This window comes from Colletotrichum siamense (assembly GCF_013390195.1).
Source record: "Colletotrichum siamense strain Cg363 chromosome Unknown KSG_Cg363_contig06, whole genome shotgun sequence".
NCBI lineage: Eukaryota > Fungi > Ascomycota > Sordariomycetes > Glomerellales > Glomerellaceae > Colletotrichum > Colletotrichum siamense.
The window spans coordinates 1,123,277-1,142,368 of record NW_023501019.1 but is presented as its reverse complement, the minus strand read 5'-3'; the positions used below and the strand labels follow the sequence as shown (position 1 = coordinate 1,142,368).

General features: G+C 53.6%; 7 protein-coding genes across 7 annotated transcripts; 3 read left to right on the top strand and 4 right to left on the bottom strand.

Moving 5' to 3' along the window:
* Positions 1–1,491: 1,491 nt before the first annotated feature.
* Positions 1,492–2,667, top strand: CGCS363_v009325 (uncharacterized protein; the record flags this gene model as incomplete). The annotated part of the gene is made up of 1 exon (XM_036641174.1): positions 1,492–2,667. One exon carries the CDS (start codon positions 1,492–1,494, stop codon positions 2,665–2,667), a length of 1,176 nt encoding a protein of 391 aa, XP_036493569.1.
* Positions 2,668–5,208: 2,541 nt separating this feature from the next.
* On the top strand, positions 5,209–6,794 carry CGCS363_v009324 (putative transporter; the record flags this gene model as incomplete). Its single annotated transcript, XM_036641173.1, has 2 exons — positions 5,209–5,395; positions 5,455–6,794. 2 exons carry the CDS (start codon positions 5,209–5,211, stop codon positions 6,792–6,794), a joined length of 1,527 nt encoding a protein of 508 aa, XP_036493568.1.
* A 2,247-nt stretch (positions 6,795–9,041) lies between these two features.
* Positions 9,042–11,083, bottom strand: CGCS363_v009323 (Efflux pump dotC; the record flags this gene model as incomplete). The annotated part of the gene is made up of 7 exons (XM_036641172.1): positions 9,042–9,418; positions 9,478–9,845; positions 9,911–10,243; positions 10,302–10,508; positions 10,566–10,695; positions 10,754–10,887; positions 10,959–11,083. The coding sequence occupies 7 exons, from the start codon at positions 11,081–11,083 to the stop codon at positions 9,042–9,044; spliced, it is 1,674 nt and encodes a 557-aa protein (XP_036492823.1).
* Positions 11,084–11,706: 623 nt separating this feature from the next.
* On the bottom strand, positions 11,707–12,087 carry CGCS363_v009322 (uncharacterized protein; the record flags this gene model as incomplete). Its single annotated transcript, XM_036641171.1, has 1 exon — positions 11,707–12,087. The coding sequence occupies one exon, from the start codon at positions 12,085–12,087 to the stop codon at positions 11,707–11,709; it is 381 nt and encodes a 126-aa protein (XP_036493398.1).
* A 393-nt stretch (positions 12,088–12,480) lies between these two features.
* CGCS363_v009321 (uncharacterized protein) lies at positions 12,481–13,047 on the bottom strand (the record flags this gene model as incomplete). The annotated part of the gene is made up of 3 exons (XM_036641170.1): positions 12,481–12,744; positions 12,798–12,909; positions 12,962–13,047. The coding sequence occupies 3 exons, from the start codon at positions 13,045–13,047 to the stop codon at positions 12,481–12,483; spliced, it is 462 nt and encodes a 153-aa protein (XP_036493561.1).
* A 405-nt stretch (positions 13,048–13,452) lies between these two features.
* On the bottom strand, positions 13,453–13,794 carry CGCS363_v009320 (uncharacterized protein; the record flags this gene model as incomplete). The annotated part of the gene is made up of 1 exon (XM_036641169.1): positions 13,453–13,794. One exon carries the CDS (start codon positions 13,792–13,794, stop codon positions 13,453–13,455), a length of 342 nt encoding a protein of 113 aa, XP_036493558.1.
* Positions 13,795–17,039: 3,245 nt separating this feature from the next.
* On the top strand, positions 17,040–18,965 carry CGCS363_v009319 (uncharacterized protein; the record flags this gene model as incomplete). The annotated part of the gene is made up of 2 exons (XM_036641168.1): positions 17,040–17,539; positions 17,594–18,965. The coding sequence occupies 2 exons, from the start codon at positions 17,040–17,042 to the stop codon at positions 18,963–18,965; spliced, it is 1,872 nt and encodes a 623-aa protein (XP_036493327.1).
* Between the last annotated feature and the right edge of the window lie 127 nt (positions 18,966–19,092).

The window sequence follows — 19,092 nt, the reverse complement described above, 5'->3', positions numbered from 1 at the left end:
GACTTGGACCCTTCTTGCATCACTACGCAGATCGATACTAGGCCTACGTTTGCTCACTTTCAAACGCACATTACTACTGCCTCATCAGGCACGGGTGTCAGAGATTTGGGGCGAGCGCTGCTGCTGCTGCTGCTGGAAGGTGATGTATTCGGGCAACATCAGACGAGCGACTTTCCGCCCCATGAAGGTCTTGCAACAGGCCAAGACTGATGGTCCAGCCGATCACTTCCAAATCAACGTGCAACGATGATGCTATCGAAGAAGGTTCTGGGCTTAATGCTGTGCACATCAGACATTGCATTTGTCTTAATCTTTGGTTGCGTGAGCATCAAGGTCGGATACCGCCGAAATCATTTCAAAGCATGGAATTCAACGTGAGCTGTGCGTAGTGACCCTATCTTTCAGTGGCGCCATATCTGTCTGGGGCTGATGTCTAGAGCTGGCCGACTTACATGCCTATGCTTCGGTGCCTTCTTTGATCATGGAAGATAACACATGTTTGACCAAAACGTGATTCTGTAGATCCGTTTTCATGACCATCACTCCCTAGCACTTCCATGAGACACGCCACTGCCACCCGTGCCAGATCTCATATGATGTTGACTTCTTCCAATATGATCAGCCACTGAAGTCCGGTGGCACCTGCGTAATACAGCGTCAGTTTCTTCCGAAATTCAATTGACCAAGACTTTAGGCGAAAGATGGAAAAATCATCAACGCAACTTGCATTTAATCGTCTAGGCGGGGGCAACTGGGACTCAGACCTAGCCTTGGTGGCGCACATCACACCAGGTGGTGCAGGGCACAGCGCTCTGCAGCACCATTGGATGGTAAAATGTCAAGATAAATTCTCGAAGCAAATGGGATAATACTCTACTCAGTGCACTCCTGTCTGCCTTTTGAAGCTCTATCCACCAGATTACGCGACGGTAATGTCACGCCGATGGTGAACTAGGAGTGGGCCTTCAACACCGGAAGCTGCCGGCCTGTAAGCCGCGCAGTCCGACCTTCAATGACAAGACGGGATATGAGAATTTTCTCGAAATGGGCTTTTTCATGTGTTCCGGACTTCACGTCGAAATGGACGTCATAAACTCTCCTTTGAATAGCATGATTCTCAAATTAAAGTTGGATCATGAATATGCAAACCGGAACGCTAGCCTCTTCAGGCGATTCCAGTGGAGGCTTTGGAGCCAGGGTTGAACTGTTTGAGCAGTCCACGACTCGATTCGATGTCACTCACCATCACAAAATATCTTGGATCTCATATTCAGCAGTCAATATTTCGGATATGGCCGTTGAGGCTAGGGGTGGTTGCCACTTTATCATGGCTACCCGTGAAACATTGAAAACAAAGATTCCAGCTGATGTTGTGGAAATGCTCAACACCACTGGATGTATAAAGACGTCGTTGCTTTCTGCCTTTTCGACTAACTCACGTCTCTCCAGACCACTTCATGCTCAGTGTTTAAATCTTGTAAGCCAACCAAGATGGCTCGTCATTCTTTCTGTCTTCTTTTACTCGGCATCTTGCCCGTCTTCTGTGCAGACGTTGTATCCATTCCTTACGAACTGACGTATCTCCTCCCCGGTCCTTTTGAAGGAAGCATCTTTGGTGCCTTTGTAGATGGAAACTCAACTTCGGACGACACCAACACTATTTTCGCCGTTGCCAAAAAGGCACCATTCATCTCCTACGACGACGAGTTCCTTGCCCTCCTTGGACCAAACCCGGAGCCGACGCTCATTGACCAGCGCGAGGAGAACTTTGCCGGCGAGGCTGGGGTCTGGTTGAGCGAGCGCAACGAGGTCTGGTATACTACGTGGATCAACGATGGCCCGACTCGTGTCGAGATCCTCAATCTGACTGACGGCACCATCCGCAATCTGACCACGTCAGAGCCTCTTCAGAACCCTAACGGCGGGTATTACCATCAGGGCCGCGTGTACTTCACCAGCCTTCGTGATGACACCCGCAGCTGGCCTGGCGGTGTCTTCGCCGTCGATGTCGAGACGGGCGAAGTTGAGTGGATCTTGAACTCATACTTTGGCCTCAAGTTCGACGCCGTTGACGATGTGGCATGGGCCACCCAGCCTGGTACAAACAAGTCGTACATGTATATCACCATTCTTCCCTCTGCCGACAGCGTCGTCAGCAACGACACAGTCCCTCAAGGCCTGTGGCGCTTCGACCCCCAGGCTAAGACGCTGCTCCCGGCCATCAGCAGGACCGACTACCCGGTTGCCAACGGCGTGCGGGTTTCCAAAGACCAGAAGAAGCTTTGGGTCACAGACTTTGGTGGCGAGGAAAGGAGCCGCATCTGGGGCCTGCCTGCCAAGGTTGGCACGCCTGCCATCTACAGTTACGATTTTGACGAGAACATGTGGCCTGTTAACAAGCACATTTTCGGTGTTGCGAGAATGCAAGCTCCTGATGGGATTCGGATCGATGACAAAGGAAGGGTCTGGACCGGCGAAGGTGAAGGAGTTGTGGTGCGGTCTGCAGAGGGCAAAGTCATTGGCGTGTTCAACGCGTACTACTTTACGAGGGACCCAGTCTCTACGGCAATTGTGCAGTTTGAGTTGGCCGGGGACACTCTGGTCATCTTGGGTATGGATAAGCTTTGGACAGTGAAGCTTGCGGAGGTTGTGAATAGCGCGCCCTGAGGGGCCTCGGGCTGGTGAAGTTGTTGGTGCTGGAGCTATGTGTGAGATCGCGAGGTGTAGTAACCAGCTTCAACCATAAACTACAGTTTACTTGACGATGAGTATTATCAGAATCTCGCTAGAATCCTAACATCTCACGAAAACATCCGTCTTAGGAGGCAGTCATGCGTCGCTTGGATCGTATAAAGGTACAATGAATCTGGCCTACATCCATAATCACCATTACGAAAGATAACGGCCTAGAGCTTCACATCTTTAGCAGCCGACGGAAGCAGGTACTGTAGAGGATAGCATGAGGGGATTGTGGGGGCTAAGCTTGGTCTGAGTGTCAGTCGTTCTGCCGTGGTGGGTTCACCAAGCCTTTCCGTAGCAACAGCAAGCTACATGTGGACTCACTGCTTTGCTATAGATGCTAACGCATACCAATCCGCCCCCAGAATCCGAGGTACACTCTCCACGCAGGTAGAATGAGAAGTTTTCTCTCCGCGTTTCGGTCTATTAAAGCATCCGCTTACCCGATGTCTTCCCCCGCATGAAAGAGAAAACGCCTAATTGGTTCCGCAACTGACCTGCAAACCCCTTGCTCTAAGGCAGTCATACTTATTTGGTGCAAGTACTTATTTACGCTTATTGTTTCTATGTACATTTGCTCTCGGACAATGACTTCTTTTCAAGAGAATTTGCTATAGGACTCCTTTGCATGATTTCCCGGGCCAATCTTCTGAAAACACTTTCTATCACGTCTTCGTCCTTCTTGCTAGAAGTTCGAGATGTTAAGAGCGAAGACTAGCCGGTGCTGAGAGCAGTGAGGCAAATACGTTCAAGATCATATCCGATACAGGTACGGCTTTAGGATCTTGGCCCGAGCAAGTCGGCTTTCGAGCCACCAACGAGGCTACAGACTGGAACCATATCGAGGGGCATCAGGAACGCCCGGACATGTTTTGACAAGCAAACCCAGGCTGAGCTCCATGTTAATTCGATGAGGATTTATAATACAGAGGATAACCCCACGGGGCCATGACGAGTCTAGGTCCAGCCAAGCCTGCCAAGCTATGGGCATGTTGCGGTGTCGAAGAATCGGAAATTGCTAGAACCCAGCATCCAATTTTCTTCGTTCCAAGAATCTGGGCGACAATTTTTGACGTGCATGAACTTCATGTAGAACGATCCAACGGCCTGCTGTGACCCCCAAACAGCCGAGGCGCGTCTTTTGCTAACTGTTTCGCAGACCGTTGGTCAAGCCATATTTAATGCTGTCAGCGAAAACCCCGAAACACGTCATAATCGCCGTCGAGTAAGCGGCCACGTGAGCTGGTGTTTGCGAGAACGAGACAGTAGATGTTGAGAGTTGATAGTCGGCTCGGGAAGGGTAGGAAATTTCGAAACGACCAAATCACGTCACGGTCGATAAACTCCGCAAGACTCCGCGCCTTAAAGAGCGTCTTTCGTCGGTCTTATTCCCGGAACAGGGAACCCACGCCGGGACATGTGTCCGTAATGGGACAAGCTCGCCTAGTCGGTGAGAACTTCATTGGACGATTTTCCCCACGTTGCCTCCCCATACCAGTCCCACATTCCTGCGGAGAAAGGACGCTGAAAATGCTTGGATGGGCAGCTTTCTTTTCCAACGCGGGCCAGGCTCGTGCAGCAACGCCGCAGCTTAGATACGGAATAACGGATCTCGCGCGGCACCTGAGGCGAATCAACGCCAAGGCAGCGGGGCGCTCCGGTGAAGACATCGGTCCTATTCTGCGTCTAAAGAGATACCCCAATCGTGCGAGCATTTTTCAAACAAGAGGGATTGCGGGATCCCCTCGGGGAAACGCCTTGGACACTGGGGATTTCGAACACGAAAGGTACTTGGGATTCCCACCTTCGGGGCCCTCCAGGACTCCATGTGACCACCAGGACCCGGCTTTCGGGGACTGGAGCGAATGGAGCAAATGGAGCTGCTCATCACCCTTGGGCCTTTGCTCGTCTTGCCCCGGGATGCAGGGTGACGTTCCCCGCGCACGCGAACGCGAAGCGGCGAGCGGTCTCTGTGGTCTCTCTCACGCACTCCAACATCTCCCCCATCCAACCCGCGCTTTCACCCCGTGGATGGGTTTATCCCCACGTCATCCTGATGCGGCCGAAGAAGCCCCATTGCAGCTGCATCGCCGGAGCTGTCGATAGGCCGGACCAACCCAGGGGCACTCGTACAGATCCCGGACAGGCGTCAAACTCTTACTTCCCACGCGCGCAGCGCACTTGGACGACGAGATGGGACGGGATGGGTGCAGCTGGTGTTCACCCCACATTAAAAATGTTGTTGAGGGGTGGCTATTTGTTCCCCCGCGGATCTTGACCGAAGCCTGCCACCCCTTTATAAGCTTTAGCTTCCCGTCTCCGAGACGCCTCATCCGGGATATAAGTCGACTCAATCCAGACGTCCCTTCTCCCCGACCACTCTCACCAGTCTCACTCCTGGCCCGGCCCTCCCTTACGACAACCCGTTGTGTGAAGAGTCAAGTCTGAGATCCGACAACACCAGCAAAGATGGACGACAAGATTGACCAGGCAGAAACCGCCAAGGGCGTCCACGCCGACAACGTCGAGAACCAGCAGCCCCATGACCCCAATGCGCCTCGCACCATGGACCCGGCGCGTCGCGCTGCCGTTGAGAAGAGCATGAAGCGCAAGCTCGACACGCGCTGCTCTCTCTTCGTGCTCATCTACATCCTGAGTAGGTTCTCACCAGCTGTTCAATGGCTCTTTTACACAAACTTACATGATGAACCACAGACTACCTCGACAGAAACAACATCGCTGCCGCCCGTCTTCGCGGTCTGCAAGATGACCTCAAGCTCGACAACACACAATACGCCACCTGCTTGAGTATTCTCTACGTCGGCTACATTCTCATGCAGGTCCCCTCGAACATGATCATCAACAAGATCTCCCGCCCGTCGTTGTACATCTCCGCCGCCATGCTGGTCTGGGGTCTCATCTCGACTCTGTCTGGTGTCACCAACAACTTCGGCGGCATGGTCGCCACCCGTTTCTGCTTGGGCTTCATCGAGGCCGCCTTCCTGCCCGGTGCCCTGCTCATTCTCTCCAAGTGGTACACCCGCCGCGAGCTGACCACCCGCAACGCCATCCTCTTCTGCGGTAACCTGATCTCTAACGCCTTCTCCGCCCTGGTCGGTGCCGGTGTCCTGTCCAACATGCAGGGCGTTCTCGGGCACGCCGCCTGGCGCTGGCTGTTCTGGATCGAGGGCGCCGTCACCATGGCCGTCGCCATCTCCGCCGCCTTCATCCTCCCCGATCTCCCCACCAACTCCAAGGGCTTCACCGAGGAGGAGCTCTACGTCGCCCAGCTCCGCATGACTGAGGACGTTGGTGAGGCCGATGCCGATTCCGCCGACATGGGACCTCTGGACGGTCTCTACATGGCTGTCAAGGACGTCAAGATCTACGTCATGATGCTGACCTTCACTGCCTACGTCGTCGGTCTGTCTTTCAACGCCTTCTTCCCTACTCTCACCGGCACCCTCGGCTTCGGCTACGTTCCTACCCTGTTGATGAGCTCTCCTCCTTGGGCCTTCTCCTGCATCATCTCTCTCATCAATGCCTGGCACGCCGATCGCACCCAGGAGAGATTCTGGCACATTGTCGGCCCCATCTGCGTCGGTCTCGTTGGCTTCATCATCTCGATGTCGACTCTGAACGTTGCCGCTCGCTACATCGCCCTCTTCCTCCAGGCTAGCTCTTACGCTGGATTCATCGTCTTCTACTCCTGGATCTCCTCTTCCTTCCCCCGCCCCCCGGCTAAGCGTGCCGTCGCCATTGCCATGATCAACGCCTTCTCTCAGCTCGGCAACGTCGCTGGCTCCTACGTCTGGGACCTCAAGGAGAACGGCTTCCGCAAGAGCTACGGCATCGTCACTGCCATGTTCGGTGTCACCATCATCGGCTGCTACATCTTCAAGCGCATCCTCGACAACCTCAACAAGCAGCTTGAGGACGGCGAGCGCGCGTGGGAGGTCCACGGTGACGTTGCGCACCAGACCGCTGAGATCACCAACACTGAGGAGATTGAGGCGGCGCGCAAGATGGGCAAGGGTTTCAGGTACCTCGTCTAAGCGAATGCTGTCACGAGACGTGGAATGAAGGATTAAAATAATGGTTATTTGATACCCATGATAAAGAGCGCTTTGTACATGTAGAATCTGTTTGCTACTTTGAATGAGCCTGGATTATTGCAGGACTTGGCAAGCATCACAGACAATTGAATGAAATACGTAATGATAAAATTCTTGCATGCAATAGTCTTCAAGATGGGCAGCCTGGTGAAAACCCTGCATGGTGGTCATCTGCCCAGGATGCATGTCCATTCGCACCCCTGCCTGCAATTCTTGACATTTGGAGAACCGTCTGCGAGGGGTTCAGAATTGGAGAAATTTCCCCAACGTAAAAAGACAAAATCAAACCGCTGTGGAGATTTCATGTGGATGGTAACATAAGATGCAAGTCATGCAAATGTGCCCAGTTGGCTGATATCCAAGGCATCATCCCAAATTCAACATTTTCCCGGGAACCAAACCACGAAAAAGAGTCGGAACGCAAGCTCCTCGGCACACAACATCCCCGCGTTTTCATATCCCGCAATTCCACAACCAAATCTCTGGGGGAGACGCCGCTGTTCTGGAGTAAACAGCGCCCTCCACCTTTTCTCGTCCCGGACTTTAGCGCCCACGACGACGCGGACTCTGACCGAAGCTGACCAGGGATGAACTGCGAACCCACTTCTCCTCCTGTTCCTCCAATTTTCCGCTGGGGCTCTCCACTTGGAGTGCAACGGCTCGGGTTAGATCCTTGGACAGCCGCGACAACCTTGCTTCTGCAGTATGCAGCTCCCGGAGGCTGCTCGGAAGCTGGTCGGGAAACCTGACGCGACGACGCGAGCCGACCGCCTAGGTGATAGAGTCTTAAGACCGACGGTCGTGGCGCAGATGAGGCTGCAGAGGTTGATTGAGGCTCATCAGATAAGCTGGGATAAAGATCGGATGAGAATCAGCCTTAAGACCCCGGGTGAAGGTGTAACTTTGATTTGGATGCGAAATAGGAAGTGTGATATTGCTTGAGAGCCGGCACTTCTGAATGCGATGTTGAACCCATGTGTCCCTCAAATGAGCCAATCAGCGTGTAGAATGGCAGCCATCATTCGGGAATACGGTCCGCTCGAGAGCTGCTCGCTGGCAACTTTTCCGAGCTCGACCAGGACGCAATATCCTCACGGGTAAAGGCTTTCCCAACTTATTTTTATGCTGGAATTTTGAGGAAGCCTTTCAGGACCACTTTCGATGAGCTGGACATACATTCTCGACCCCGAAGTATGACTATCATTCGTGATGGATGTTGGTGGACGTAGGTTGAGGGCATCACATGTCAACATCGCCTTTTGAGTGCTTGTCGATCGACGTTGCATACTCATCCCAGCTTAACACATGTTCATGTGCCATTGAGAACCTGGTCGTAGATCCCGTCCTGCATTACAGCCTGCGTACAAGTTCGGTGGCTACGTCAACCACGTTGCTGGTTCTCACATGACTTCAAACCCAGTAAGCGACAGGCTTGGACTCCATTATCGTGGGGGTCAGATTTGAGTCCTCGGTAATATTGACGTTACCCCTCATCTGAGATCGAGAAATCCAGTTGCATATGCCTGGAAGTAGGCTCGGGCCGCAGTAGTTGCCGCCCACGATGGCCTGCAGTCAAGGGTCCGACAAGGAATAGACAGGATCGACTCATGATATGCCGGTCATCTAGCATTGTCACATATCGTCCACATGTCACATTCGGAGTCTACCAAGCCTTGCAGGCGGTTTCGGTCATGATTCACTTGCCATGCCAGCAGACCCGGCATCCTGGTCCTCGGTCTTGCCCCAGTTCCCCCCTCCTCGGGACTTTTGTCCCATCAACCATTCGCACGACACATCACAGATGTCGTGCTTAGCTAGTTCCCCTAGTTCCAAAAATACCCCCTCGGTTTATCTTGGCTCTTCCACCGGGATGGTTCCGGTGGGATGAAGTTGCGCCGCTAAGTGTTCGAGACGGGCTTGAGTCCCACTACTCCGGAGCATTACCAGAATAGGAAATTCGTCTTCCCCGGAGCTGTCATTCTCGAGCCATAAATGCGGAAGGAAGAACTGGGACCGCTGAAGTAGCCTAGAATAATGGGATGAGAAATGTGAACTGGCCGAATGCAATGCTTAAGCGTATCTAATGGCCGCCAATGTCTAATGATGGGGGTATTCCACTTTAGTATACAAAGATAAAACCAATGGTTCGATCTTGGGCAACGTCTCAGGGGCTCTTCCAGAGTGTCTCTAGACGGCATTTTGCTTCTCTTCGAGAGTCTCTGTTCCTCGCTCCCTGCTTTCTTCCTCGTTCTTCTTCGAAGCCGTTGATCTTGCCGAAAGAAAGAGGGGCGGTACAGAGAAGACTAACATAGCAGCCGCAAAGACGGTCACCGCGATGAACTGCAAGCGATACACATCGTTATAAGTCTTGCGCACCATCAACGCGACAGGTTTCTCCAGCTGGGGCAACACCGTGGTGGGCGAAGCTAGGAGCGGCCTCATTACATCCTCCGGCAACGTATCCAGACGCTTTGGCATCTCGCTGTGCAGGATTGCGGAGCAGACTGATATGGCGATGCAACCTCCCATCGTACGAATGGTATTGAAGGCACCCATCATGGCAGCTGCAAAGATATGTCAGTTTCGAGCTCAAGTGTCGACGGTGCTAAAGGAATCGACTTACCATTATCTCGATCTTCAACCTCTACTCTTCCCATGACCATGAGAATAGGGACTGCAGTCCCCATGCCGACGCCGATGATAACTTCATAGCCGTAGTATCTATCTAAGACCTTCTCGCTGAACGGGATCTCGACAAGGAGGCCCACGCCGAGGACGACGAGAATAGTGCTAATGGTGATGGTGTACCAGCCGTAGCGAGTCGTCCTGGACAGCGCTATCCCCGAAAGCATGGAGCAGAAGGATGACACCAGCAGAAGTGGTAGTAATCGAATGCCTGCCATTGTGGCGGAGTTTAGATGGACAAGCTGGTTCAGTTGTGGGAGAACGATAACGACCGCGTAGAATACGGCGCCTTGGAAGAAGGCAGTACTGCGTCTTTGTCAGTAACTATTCTCGTGCAAAAGGTGATAACGTGACTCTAGCGAAATTCTTACAGCAATAGAAAAGTAACTCTCGGAATCTTGAAGAGACGGAAAGGCATGACCGGCTCGATGACGGCGGCCGAGTTACGCTGAATGAACCATTCGTAAAGGAAGAAAAGCACGACGGCAACACCGCCTGCCACGATAGTTCCAACGATCCTAGAGTCGCTCCACGGGTGCTCTGCGCCTCCGGTCTGAAGTCCGTACAGCAACAAGACAGCCGATCCGATGGACAGCAGCGACCCGATGAAGTCTATGCGTTTGAAGACGGACTTACCAAAGTCCATGTTATCTTTGGGGAACGACCAGACCAGGACGGCGCCAGCAATTCCTGCCGCGGGCACACTTAAGCGAGCGTTAGTAAGAGCCTCAAAGTCGCTGCAGACTGGGTGCCATAACTCACTTGAGGAGAAAGATCCATTTCCAGTCCCCAGTGTCGCTAATCACTCCTCCAAGAATCGGGCCGAGGATGCTTGCAAGGGCGAACACGGAGCTCACTGCTGCTGAATACGGCCCCAACCATCGAGCAGGGCAGATGTCGATTACGGAGACGAAAACGACGGAGAATATGCCGGAACCGCCGATTCCCTGAAGAGCGCGAAAGACAATTCTGTGAAACGTTGGTGAGCATGAGAACGCATAACATGGAAACTAGTTGGAGGCTTACAAATGCGTCAAGGTCATGGATTGAGCAGCGGCGCAAAGTCCCGAGAAGAGGGCAAACCATGCCAAAGCGAATAGAAGGATATTTCGTTGGCCAAAGATGTCGGTCAACTTGGAGTAGGTAAGAATGAAGCCTAGGCCGAATGATCAGCTGGTCTGTTCGACGAAAGGTTTGATCATGCATGCACATACCGCTGTTGGTAACCAGAAACGCTGTTACCACCCAGCCAACTTTGTTGTAGTCATTGAAATGAGTCCCGATAGTGGTAAGAGCCGTGGCGATAATGGTGGTCTCCAATGCGGAAAGGAACAGAGCTAATGCTAGGCTGCAGAACCCATGTCAGTCCCCATGTTGAGATAAAGTTGGGCGGGATGGACTCATGCCAAGCAGACCTACCCTAGCATGCAGATGTGAAGCCTCCAGCCGTAGATCGCTCGGGCGGGGTCTTGGAGCTTATGCCCGATCGTCGTAGTGTTCTTGCCTGCAGCGGACGGCTGCGACTCGCCATTTTTGGTATCCATCGTGAATTTGAAGATGGATGTCAGACACTCCAGTACTCCAATGAATGATTTGACAAATATATAGTGCAAGGCATCGATTAACCCGGGACTGAAGATCTAAATAGGCTCCCGTGTCCCGCAAGGGACTTTGGCTGCCATTGGATGCATGTCAGATTGCCGGTAAGCCGGCGCGGCGGGTTTCCCACCAATCTCACCGAATGGGTGCATCTGCGTAAGAACCTATTCCGGTGGGCGAAATCTATCCCGGCTCCGAAGACGCCCGATGAAATAAGTCGCCGCCGCAATCCACACGTGAGGCTTCGTCAATCGGGATAACGCGTGGCTGACAGTGGTCTTATACCAAGCGAAAGGATCTTGTGCCCGGATCAGATCATACGGTCGACTGGCCCCCGCATGTTCAAAATCCTTCCGGAAGGTATTGAAGTCAGGTGCCATTTGCACCCTTTGTCATTTGGTAAAACCACGAAAGAAGACTCATTTACCTAATGTTAAAACTTACAGAGCGGTAGGGCTAGGCATCTCCCGCCATTCCCATGAACATTAATGAGGATGCATTAAAACGCGTGAGATGTGACAGAAACTAGCTACCAATCTTCACCGAACCTTTAATCCGGAGGACATGTTCACCTCGCCACCCGGCCCAACACAAGACACCAAGCAACGATACCCAACATACCCCATTGCGGCAAAAGAGGCTTCCCATCCCGTACCGCCAACATCGTTCCTCGCGTTACAATAGCCCCGTTGATCAGCAAAGCCGCTTCCCTCGTCGCCGGGACCAAGACGGCCGTACCCACCGCGATCCGCAGCACGGCGCCGGCGTACCCGGCCTGGGTGGGGTCGAGCCGGCCTCCGGAGAGCTCGGATATCCACCTGTTCTTGCCGGCGTAGTAATCCGCCGCGCGCTGGTTCGGGAAAGGGATGCCAACGAAGGGAAGTGCCGAGAGGATGCACATGGCCCCGAAGGACCAGTTGGATAGGTTGGCAATCGCTCGGATGCTCATGGTGTCGGTCCGAATGAACCTGTTTGTTGGGTTTGTGGCTTGAGCGACGGCTTTTGGGCTGCGAAGATTTTGACAGCTTTCGGTCCGTGGTTGACATGAACTTAATTCGAGGATCGAAGATGAGATTGGAGGACAATAACTGCTTGTTTTCTTGGCGAACAGCTGGGCCGATGCATCTTTTCAACGGCCCCTCGCGAGATGTGGCTGCTGACGTCAACGTCAGCACTACCCCTGACCAGCCCCCAAAAGAACGCGATGTATTACGGGGGCGTGTCCGAGCCGCGCCGCGCCGCTTCGGAATGGCGCAGCCGAAAAGCTTATGGAATTTGGGCAATCACGGCATGTCTCGATTATCTGGTCTTCGACAAAAATCAATTGTTTGGTGAATCATACTCATGGTATGATCGGTATGCTACTGGATCTACTCGACCGGCTCTCCCGCCTCCAGCAATCCGCCGTGTCTAGCCGGTCTGACGGCTCCGAACCCCGCCTCATTTCGGGCGATGGGATGGCCTGCATATAGAAGTCAGGCTGGCGTGTGTAGCTACTCGAGCCGGTCACGCGGGAGTCGTGACCTCGTTGGTAGTCTTTGAGGAGTGCGTAGAAGAACGCGGTGTTTGCGACGATGCAAGCGCAGAGTATCTCGATGGATGCCCACTAGGATAGGTTAGTCTCTAGTTCGTAATTCCAGCCTCGTGGAAGAAACTCACCATGGAGCGAGACCTCTGCGATACTGCCTGGTTCAGTATCATGGGCAGTCGCATGATGGTAATTACCACAATGAGACCAGCAATGCTGAAGAGGAGAATGAGTTGCGCTTTTCTGCTGGATGTCAGTGACGATGTTCACGTGGCTTTTCGCAGTAGTGACTTACACTTTTCCGTCAAGCTTGACGTGGCGAAGGATGGGAAACGGGAAAATGATGAGGGCGATATCGGTGACAATGTTAAAGACGGCCATGGTGACGAGATTGCCGACCGCTCGGTGACAGGAGTATTGACCCGTTGGATCAGGAAGCCACATCCTAACAAACATTAGCCCAAGCCGAGCCTTGGGGATGGGAGCAAATCATTTGACTTACAAAGACAGTGGCCGACATTCGGCTAGAGTGGGTATCAAGACAATAAAGAAAGTGACGACAATAAACCACCAGAGCGCAGTGGTGGCGACCTTCCCCCAATGGAAGACATCGACGAAACGGGAATAGAAGTTGAGCAGGCACAACTTCAGAGACCACAAACTAGAAGGCAAGAAAAAGAGCTGAGTCAGACGTGCATTTGATATTGAAGATCGTCTCACCGCCAGGTTGCCTCGCAAGGCTGGATCGACATGCGAGTGAGACCTGGGGGCGGTATGTAAGCGAACTTACAACATGGCATAGAATATTCGTGACGGGATCAGCAGCTTCCGCGAGGCGACATAGTTGTCCTCAAGCTGCGCGATGGAGACGCCCTGCGCCGCGGCGTCTTCTGGTGTTGGTAGACCAAAGGTGTGTGTCGGGTTGAGGACGAAGGAGATTGCGATGCAGGTGGTGCGGCCGATGAGAGGCACGATGGCGAAGGCCATGTAGGCGTCGTCGGCGTGCCATGTCCGGTGGCACGAGTCGTGGACCCTGCAGCGCGAGAAGATGCGGTAGCCGCAGCGGACGAGGATGAGAGCCGCGCATATGCTGGCGGTGACGATGTCGAAGGTTACGTCTACTGACATGATCATGATCTCGTTGTCACTATCGTCGTCGTCGTTTGCACGGTTTGCGTCGTCGGTGAGGGTGATGTTCGCAGCTGCTCGGCGGCAATGGCAACCATGGCGTGTTATGCCGCGGCCGACATGGTGATATGTAGTCTGAGTGCTCGTTCGAGTTACTCCCGTCCGGCCTGCTCGAAGGGCTTAGGTGAGAATTGATCTCGAAGGTCTTTGAGCTCCCGGCTGCTGCTTGGACGAAAACGGCGACGGTCTTCGGAATCGGTGCTAGAAATAAATCGTTTCGATGCTTCGACGTTGAGGCCGTGTTTGAAGTCGGGGTGTGGGGAAAGAGATCAAGGGAGACGGACAGGATGGGACGAACGTGACAGGCAAGGACCGGATTCTTAAGAGCAAAAAGGGACGCTGCGCAACATTGGGGTTACCCAAAAGCGAAGGGCACAGAAAAGGGAAAGGATCAAAGGGGATGGCAGACGGGTAGTCTGAGTCAGCTACGGCATACCACCAACACACCCCCAGCCATTTGCCAAGCTGCCTTTATGCTAGTCTCGTGTCTTTAGAGTCCGTCGCACGCGGGGGCGGTAGTGAAGGGCGGGAAGATGTAAGGAGGACAGCTGGGAGGATGGATGGGATGTGATGGGTGGACGAGAGGGCGAGGCTTTCTTTTTGCTGCCGCCGCTGATGGGAGACTGACACACATTTCAGCTGAGAGAGAGCAGAAACGGACCGGCGGTTTCTGGATGGACATGGATCCGGCGAGGGTTGCCAAGGTGCATGCAGCTAAACTCTGGAAAAGGTCATTGATGATCCGGGACTGCGGTCAAGGTACGGTGTGATTCGCGCGATGGCCCGGGGGAACGGTAGCGCAAGCTCTCCTCCTCCCAGTCGTTGGCCTGCCGCCTACGAGCTCTTCTCGGGTTGCCGGGTCCTCAGGCTGGTCAATGGTCCAATTTCCCCGCATGGAGTCGCCCGGGGGTACCCATGACGCCAAGCAACGTTCATAGTGATCTCTCGTAACGGAATGGCGGATGTTGTGCTGAAGACTTTGCTTGCTCCCCGGTGCCTGGCGCCAGAGAATTGTGATTCATGAAAATCTGGAGAGTGTAAACAAACGCGAAGTTGTGAGCTCTGAGTAGTGTTCAGGTGTCTTCACGCATGTCACGGATAAGACGGAGCAAAATGAATGCCCAATACCCCGCCAGCCATAATAGAACCCGATCAAAGTCCAACACAACGGTGGCGCTGGCACTTGGCTGGCACAACGGCTTCCCGGCGAACAATCGAGACGGACTCGCACCCCTTCCGCGCCTCTCGCTTCCCAAGAACGGCTTCTGTCTCTTTGAGTTCGGCCTAAACCCTACCCCGGGAGGTTGGCTCGCGCGCTTGTCAGTTCCGTCCCAAACTTTAGTCCCAGCTGTCTCCATTGCATCCTAGCGCTCCATCGACATTTGCGCCTTACCATCGGATGACAGGACTGTGTGACTGGCAGGACTGGTCCAGGCACCAAATGTTTCCCAGCTCGCCGTTCCAGGCCCGCAGGCCTTTATGATCCAGCAAGGGTTGATGACAGATTCATCGGCGGCCTTTGCTTCAGCGACTCCGCCCGTCTCCGCATGCCGCCTGTTCCCCGAAAGAGCGCACGACCTTAACTAAACCCCCTTGGGCCGCCAGGATCCCTGAGGGCTTCAATCAATCAGGGCTGATGTTGCATCGCCTGCGAAAGAGCCGGGTTTGCACTGGACAACGCAACCCTGGCAGGCAGTTGGCGGATTGCGCCTCTAATGACGATGATCTGCACGCAAAATTACGTGCACTCGTCAGGTTGCCTGCCCGTCGCTGTCTTTGAGAGTGTTGGATCTGCTCTGCGCCGTGTCGCTCTTTGTCCGAATGAAGGGCGGACGCGCTGGGTTTCCGTCGTCCGCTTCGCGACTGCAATGTGCCCTTCATTTGATCCTCGCTTGCCCTGTCTCACGGCTGTGCCACCGTCTGTGTTCCACTGCATGTTCAATATTATGTGATACTGGGGGCGCATTCAGTCGAACTCGGACAGCTCCTTCACTGTTACAATGCGGGTGCCACGGCAATTGGAACGCCTTGTATTGAAAACGGCCAAGACGGCTGCCGGGCTCAGTCACCCCAGACGCCATGTCTAAGCCACTCAATACTAGCCTGGAGAAGAGAGCTCGAGATGTCTTTCAGCCACACTCTACCGCCTTTTCCGGTCGGAGTCCGCGGCTTTGAGGTGAGGCCATTTTCAACCTGATTCTCTTGGTCATTGAGCAAATATTCCCAGATGAACCAATTGCGAATCAGGTTTTGAGAGCCTCCTCAAATGTGCGGCAAGCGATGATACAATATGATTGACAACTTGGTCATTTTGTTCAATTTCGTATATATCGTTGGGGAACAAATCTCATCTTGCCTCAAATTATGCTTTTGTAAATACATATGCTCTTGGCAGGCGACCCATCGGCGGCATACTGACTCACTAATTTCTCACAGAAGACCTCCAAAAGAAATTCGAAGTCACATATCAAGGAGCCAGCTATCCATGCGGAAGTCTGCGCTGACGGAGGTCAGTTAGGTGTATGAAGCATCATCGCCGCCCTTCTAGTGTGAGCGTTCGATATGAAGACCAAAGACTCGGAAGACCAACCCCCTAACGAAACCTCGACAAAGAGAGAAAGAACAGAGTTTCGAAGGTTTTAAGCTGCCTCATTTTGACGTTGGCCATCTAGACCGGTTGAAGTACCCGCAACTGCTTCCATCATCGGACGGCCCGGTTATAGGACGGAGACCATGAGGTCTAATGACTCTGAAACTCAATCCTCGAAGCGCAAGTCGAGTCAGATTTGTCATGAGAAAGGATGTTGGCCATGGTTCATCATTTCCGAGAAACCATGTTGCCGAAACCGAGTCGCCGGGACCAGGTCCGTGGGGTTGGGTATCCTTTTCCGTTCGGGGTCACGACCTTCCCCGGACCATGACCCGCGACGCGGGGAAGCCCCCACAACTAGTCTCAGAAAACTCCGGGGAGACTACGGAGGCGACCAAGAGGCTCTGCCATGTTCGTGAACAGACAGTTCGGCTAGCTTGGGCTAATGGACTCCGGCAAGTTGGGTTATGGAAACATACTTATAGCCTATGGGGTCCAACAAAGGTCAAGCCCAGGGTGTTCTTGAAACGGGCACTTGGTTTCTTGCAAACATCTAGTATTCTGGTTGTTACGATCACGCTTGTCGAACATCACCATGCCGTCCGTAAAAAGAGCAATTCGGATCGCCGGGTCCTCCGGCGGCTTCTCCGACCGGCAGCGCGCCATCGGCGACCTCGCCAAGAACTGCGACATCGACTGCATCATCGGTGACTGGTTGTCAGAGTGTACCATGACACTCCACGGAGCTCAGAAGACCGAGAACCAACGACTGAAGCAGGCCGGGCAGCTGGCAGCGGATACCGTTGGCCTCTTCGACCCCACGTTCATGGAGAACCTCTCGCCGGCGCTGTCGTACATGCAGAAGAAGAACATCAAGATGGCCGTCAACGCCGGCGCCAGTGACACTGAGTTGCTCGCCGGGCTGGTTGAAGAAGAGATCAAGAAGCAGGGACTGGACTTGAAAGTCGGCTGGGTCAGCGGCGATGAAGTCACCGAGACGGTGAAGAGACTCCATGCTGAGGGTGAGGTTTTCACGAGCTTGATGAACGGGCAGCCGTTGAAGGATTGGGGGTTTGATGACATTCTTGCTGCACAGTAAGATGAATCACACCACTACCAAAAGGATGATGATATACTGACAAGCTCTAGGTGTTACCTCGGCGGCGCTGGCATCGCAGAGGCTCTCCGTCAGGGGTGTGACATTGTCATCGCTGGCCGTGTTGCCGATGCAGCCCCGACCATTGGCGCGTCAATGTGGTGGCACGGCTGGGACCGCGAAACCGACCTCGACCAAATTGCTGGCTCACTGGTCTGTGGCCATTTGATCGAGTGCTCTGCTTACGTCTGTGGCGGGTACTACTCCGGCTTCAAGGCGTTGATGGACAAGTGTGAGAACATTGGGTTCCCCATCGCCGAAGTAGAGGCCGACGGCACCTGCGTCATTACTAAGGAGCCTGGAACTGGAGGTGAAGTGTCCGTTGGAACAGTCAGCTCGCAGCTGCTGTATGAAATTCAAGGACCCCTTTACTACGGCTCCGATGTCACTGCCAACCTCGAAGGAGTGGTGATGGCCCAGGTTGGCCCGGATCGGGTGCAAGTCACCGGCGTCAAGGGTCTCCCGGCTCCGTCAACGACGAAAGTTGGATTGACTGCTTTTGGCGGATATCAGGCAGAGTTTCACTACTACATCGTCGGCCTCGATCTCGAAGCCAAGGCCGAGTGGACGGAGCGGCAGATTCGCCACTCCATTGGCGATGCCATCAAGGATCTGTCCTGCCTCAAATTTACCTTGAACGGCTACTGCCCCGAGAACCCACGAAACCAAGAAGTGGCAACAGTCGACTTCCGGATATTCGTTCAGACAAAGCGCAAGGCACTGGTCGACAAGTTCACCCTTGACGTCCCTGGGTTCAACCGCTGGTGCATGGAGAATTTCCTGCAAAGTTGCCCCGGAGCGACGTTGGGCAATGATCAGAGGCAATCGGAAGGAAAGCCCTTCTTCGAATACTACGTCACCCTATTGCCGCAGTCTGAGGTGAAGCATCGTGTCGAGATGCCATGGGCTGGCAAGTCGATCGAGATCCCGGTGCAGAAGAACGTCCGGGCAGACTACCCGCGCGACCAGAACAGCTACGAGACGAGCAACCCTGTAGACCTCGATAACTTTGGTCCCACGACGAGGGGCCCGCTTGGATGGATTGTCGGTGGCCGATCGGGCGATAAGGCGAGCGACGCCAATGTTGGGTTCTACGTCCGACATGCTGATGAGTGGGACTGGCTGCGGAGTGTGTTAACAACCGAAAAGATCAAACAGTTGCTGGACGGCAGTGATAAAGGGAAGAAGGTTGAGAGGTTTGAAATTCCGGGCATCAGGGCTGTTCACTTCTTGTTGAGAGATCACTTGGACCGTGGTTTCAACTCGACGAGTGAATATGACACGCTCGGGAAGAATGTGTGTGAGTATTTGCGGGCAAAACACGTGGACATCCCGAACAAATTCCTTCGTCGTGGCATCTTCTAAGATGCGTATATGTAGATATTCTTAGTCTTCCGAATGGCACGAATGGCAGCGCCGTTTACCTTAGTTCTATGATGCCCCACGTGACCGGAAGCTTCCGGTTTGAAAATTGGAACCTCGGCTACGGCAT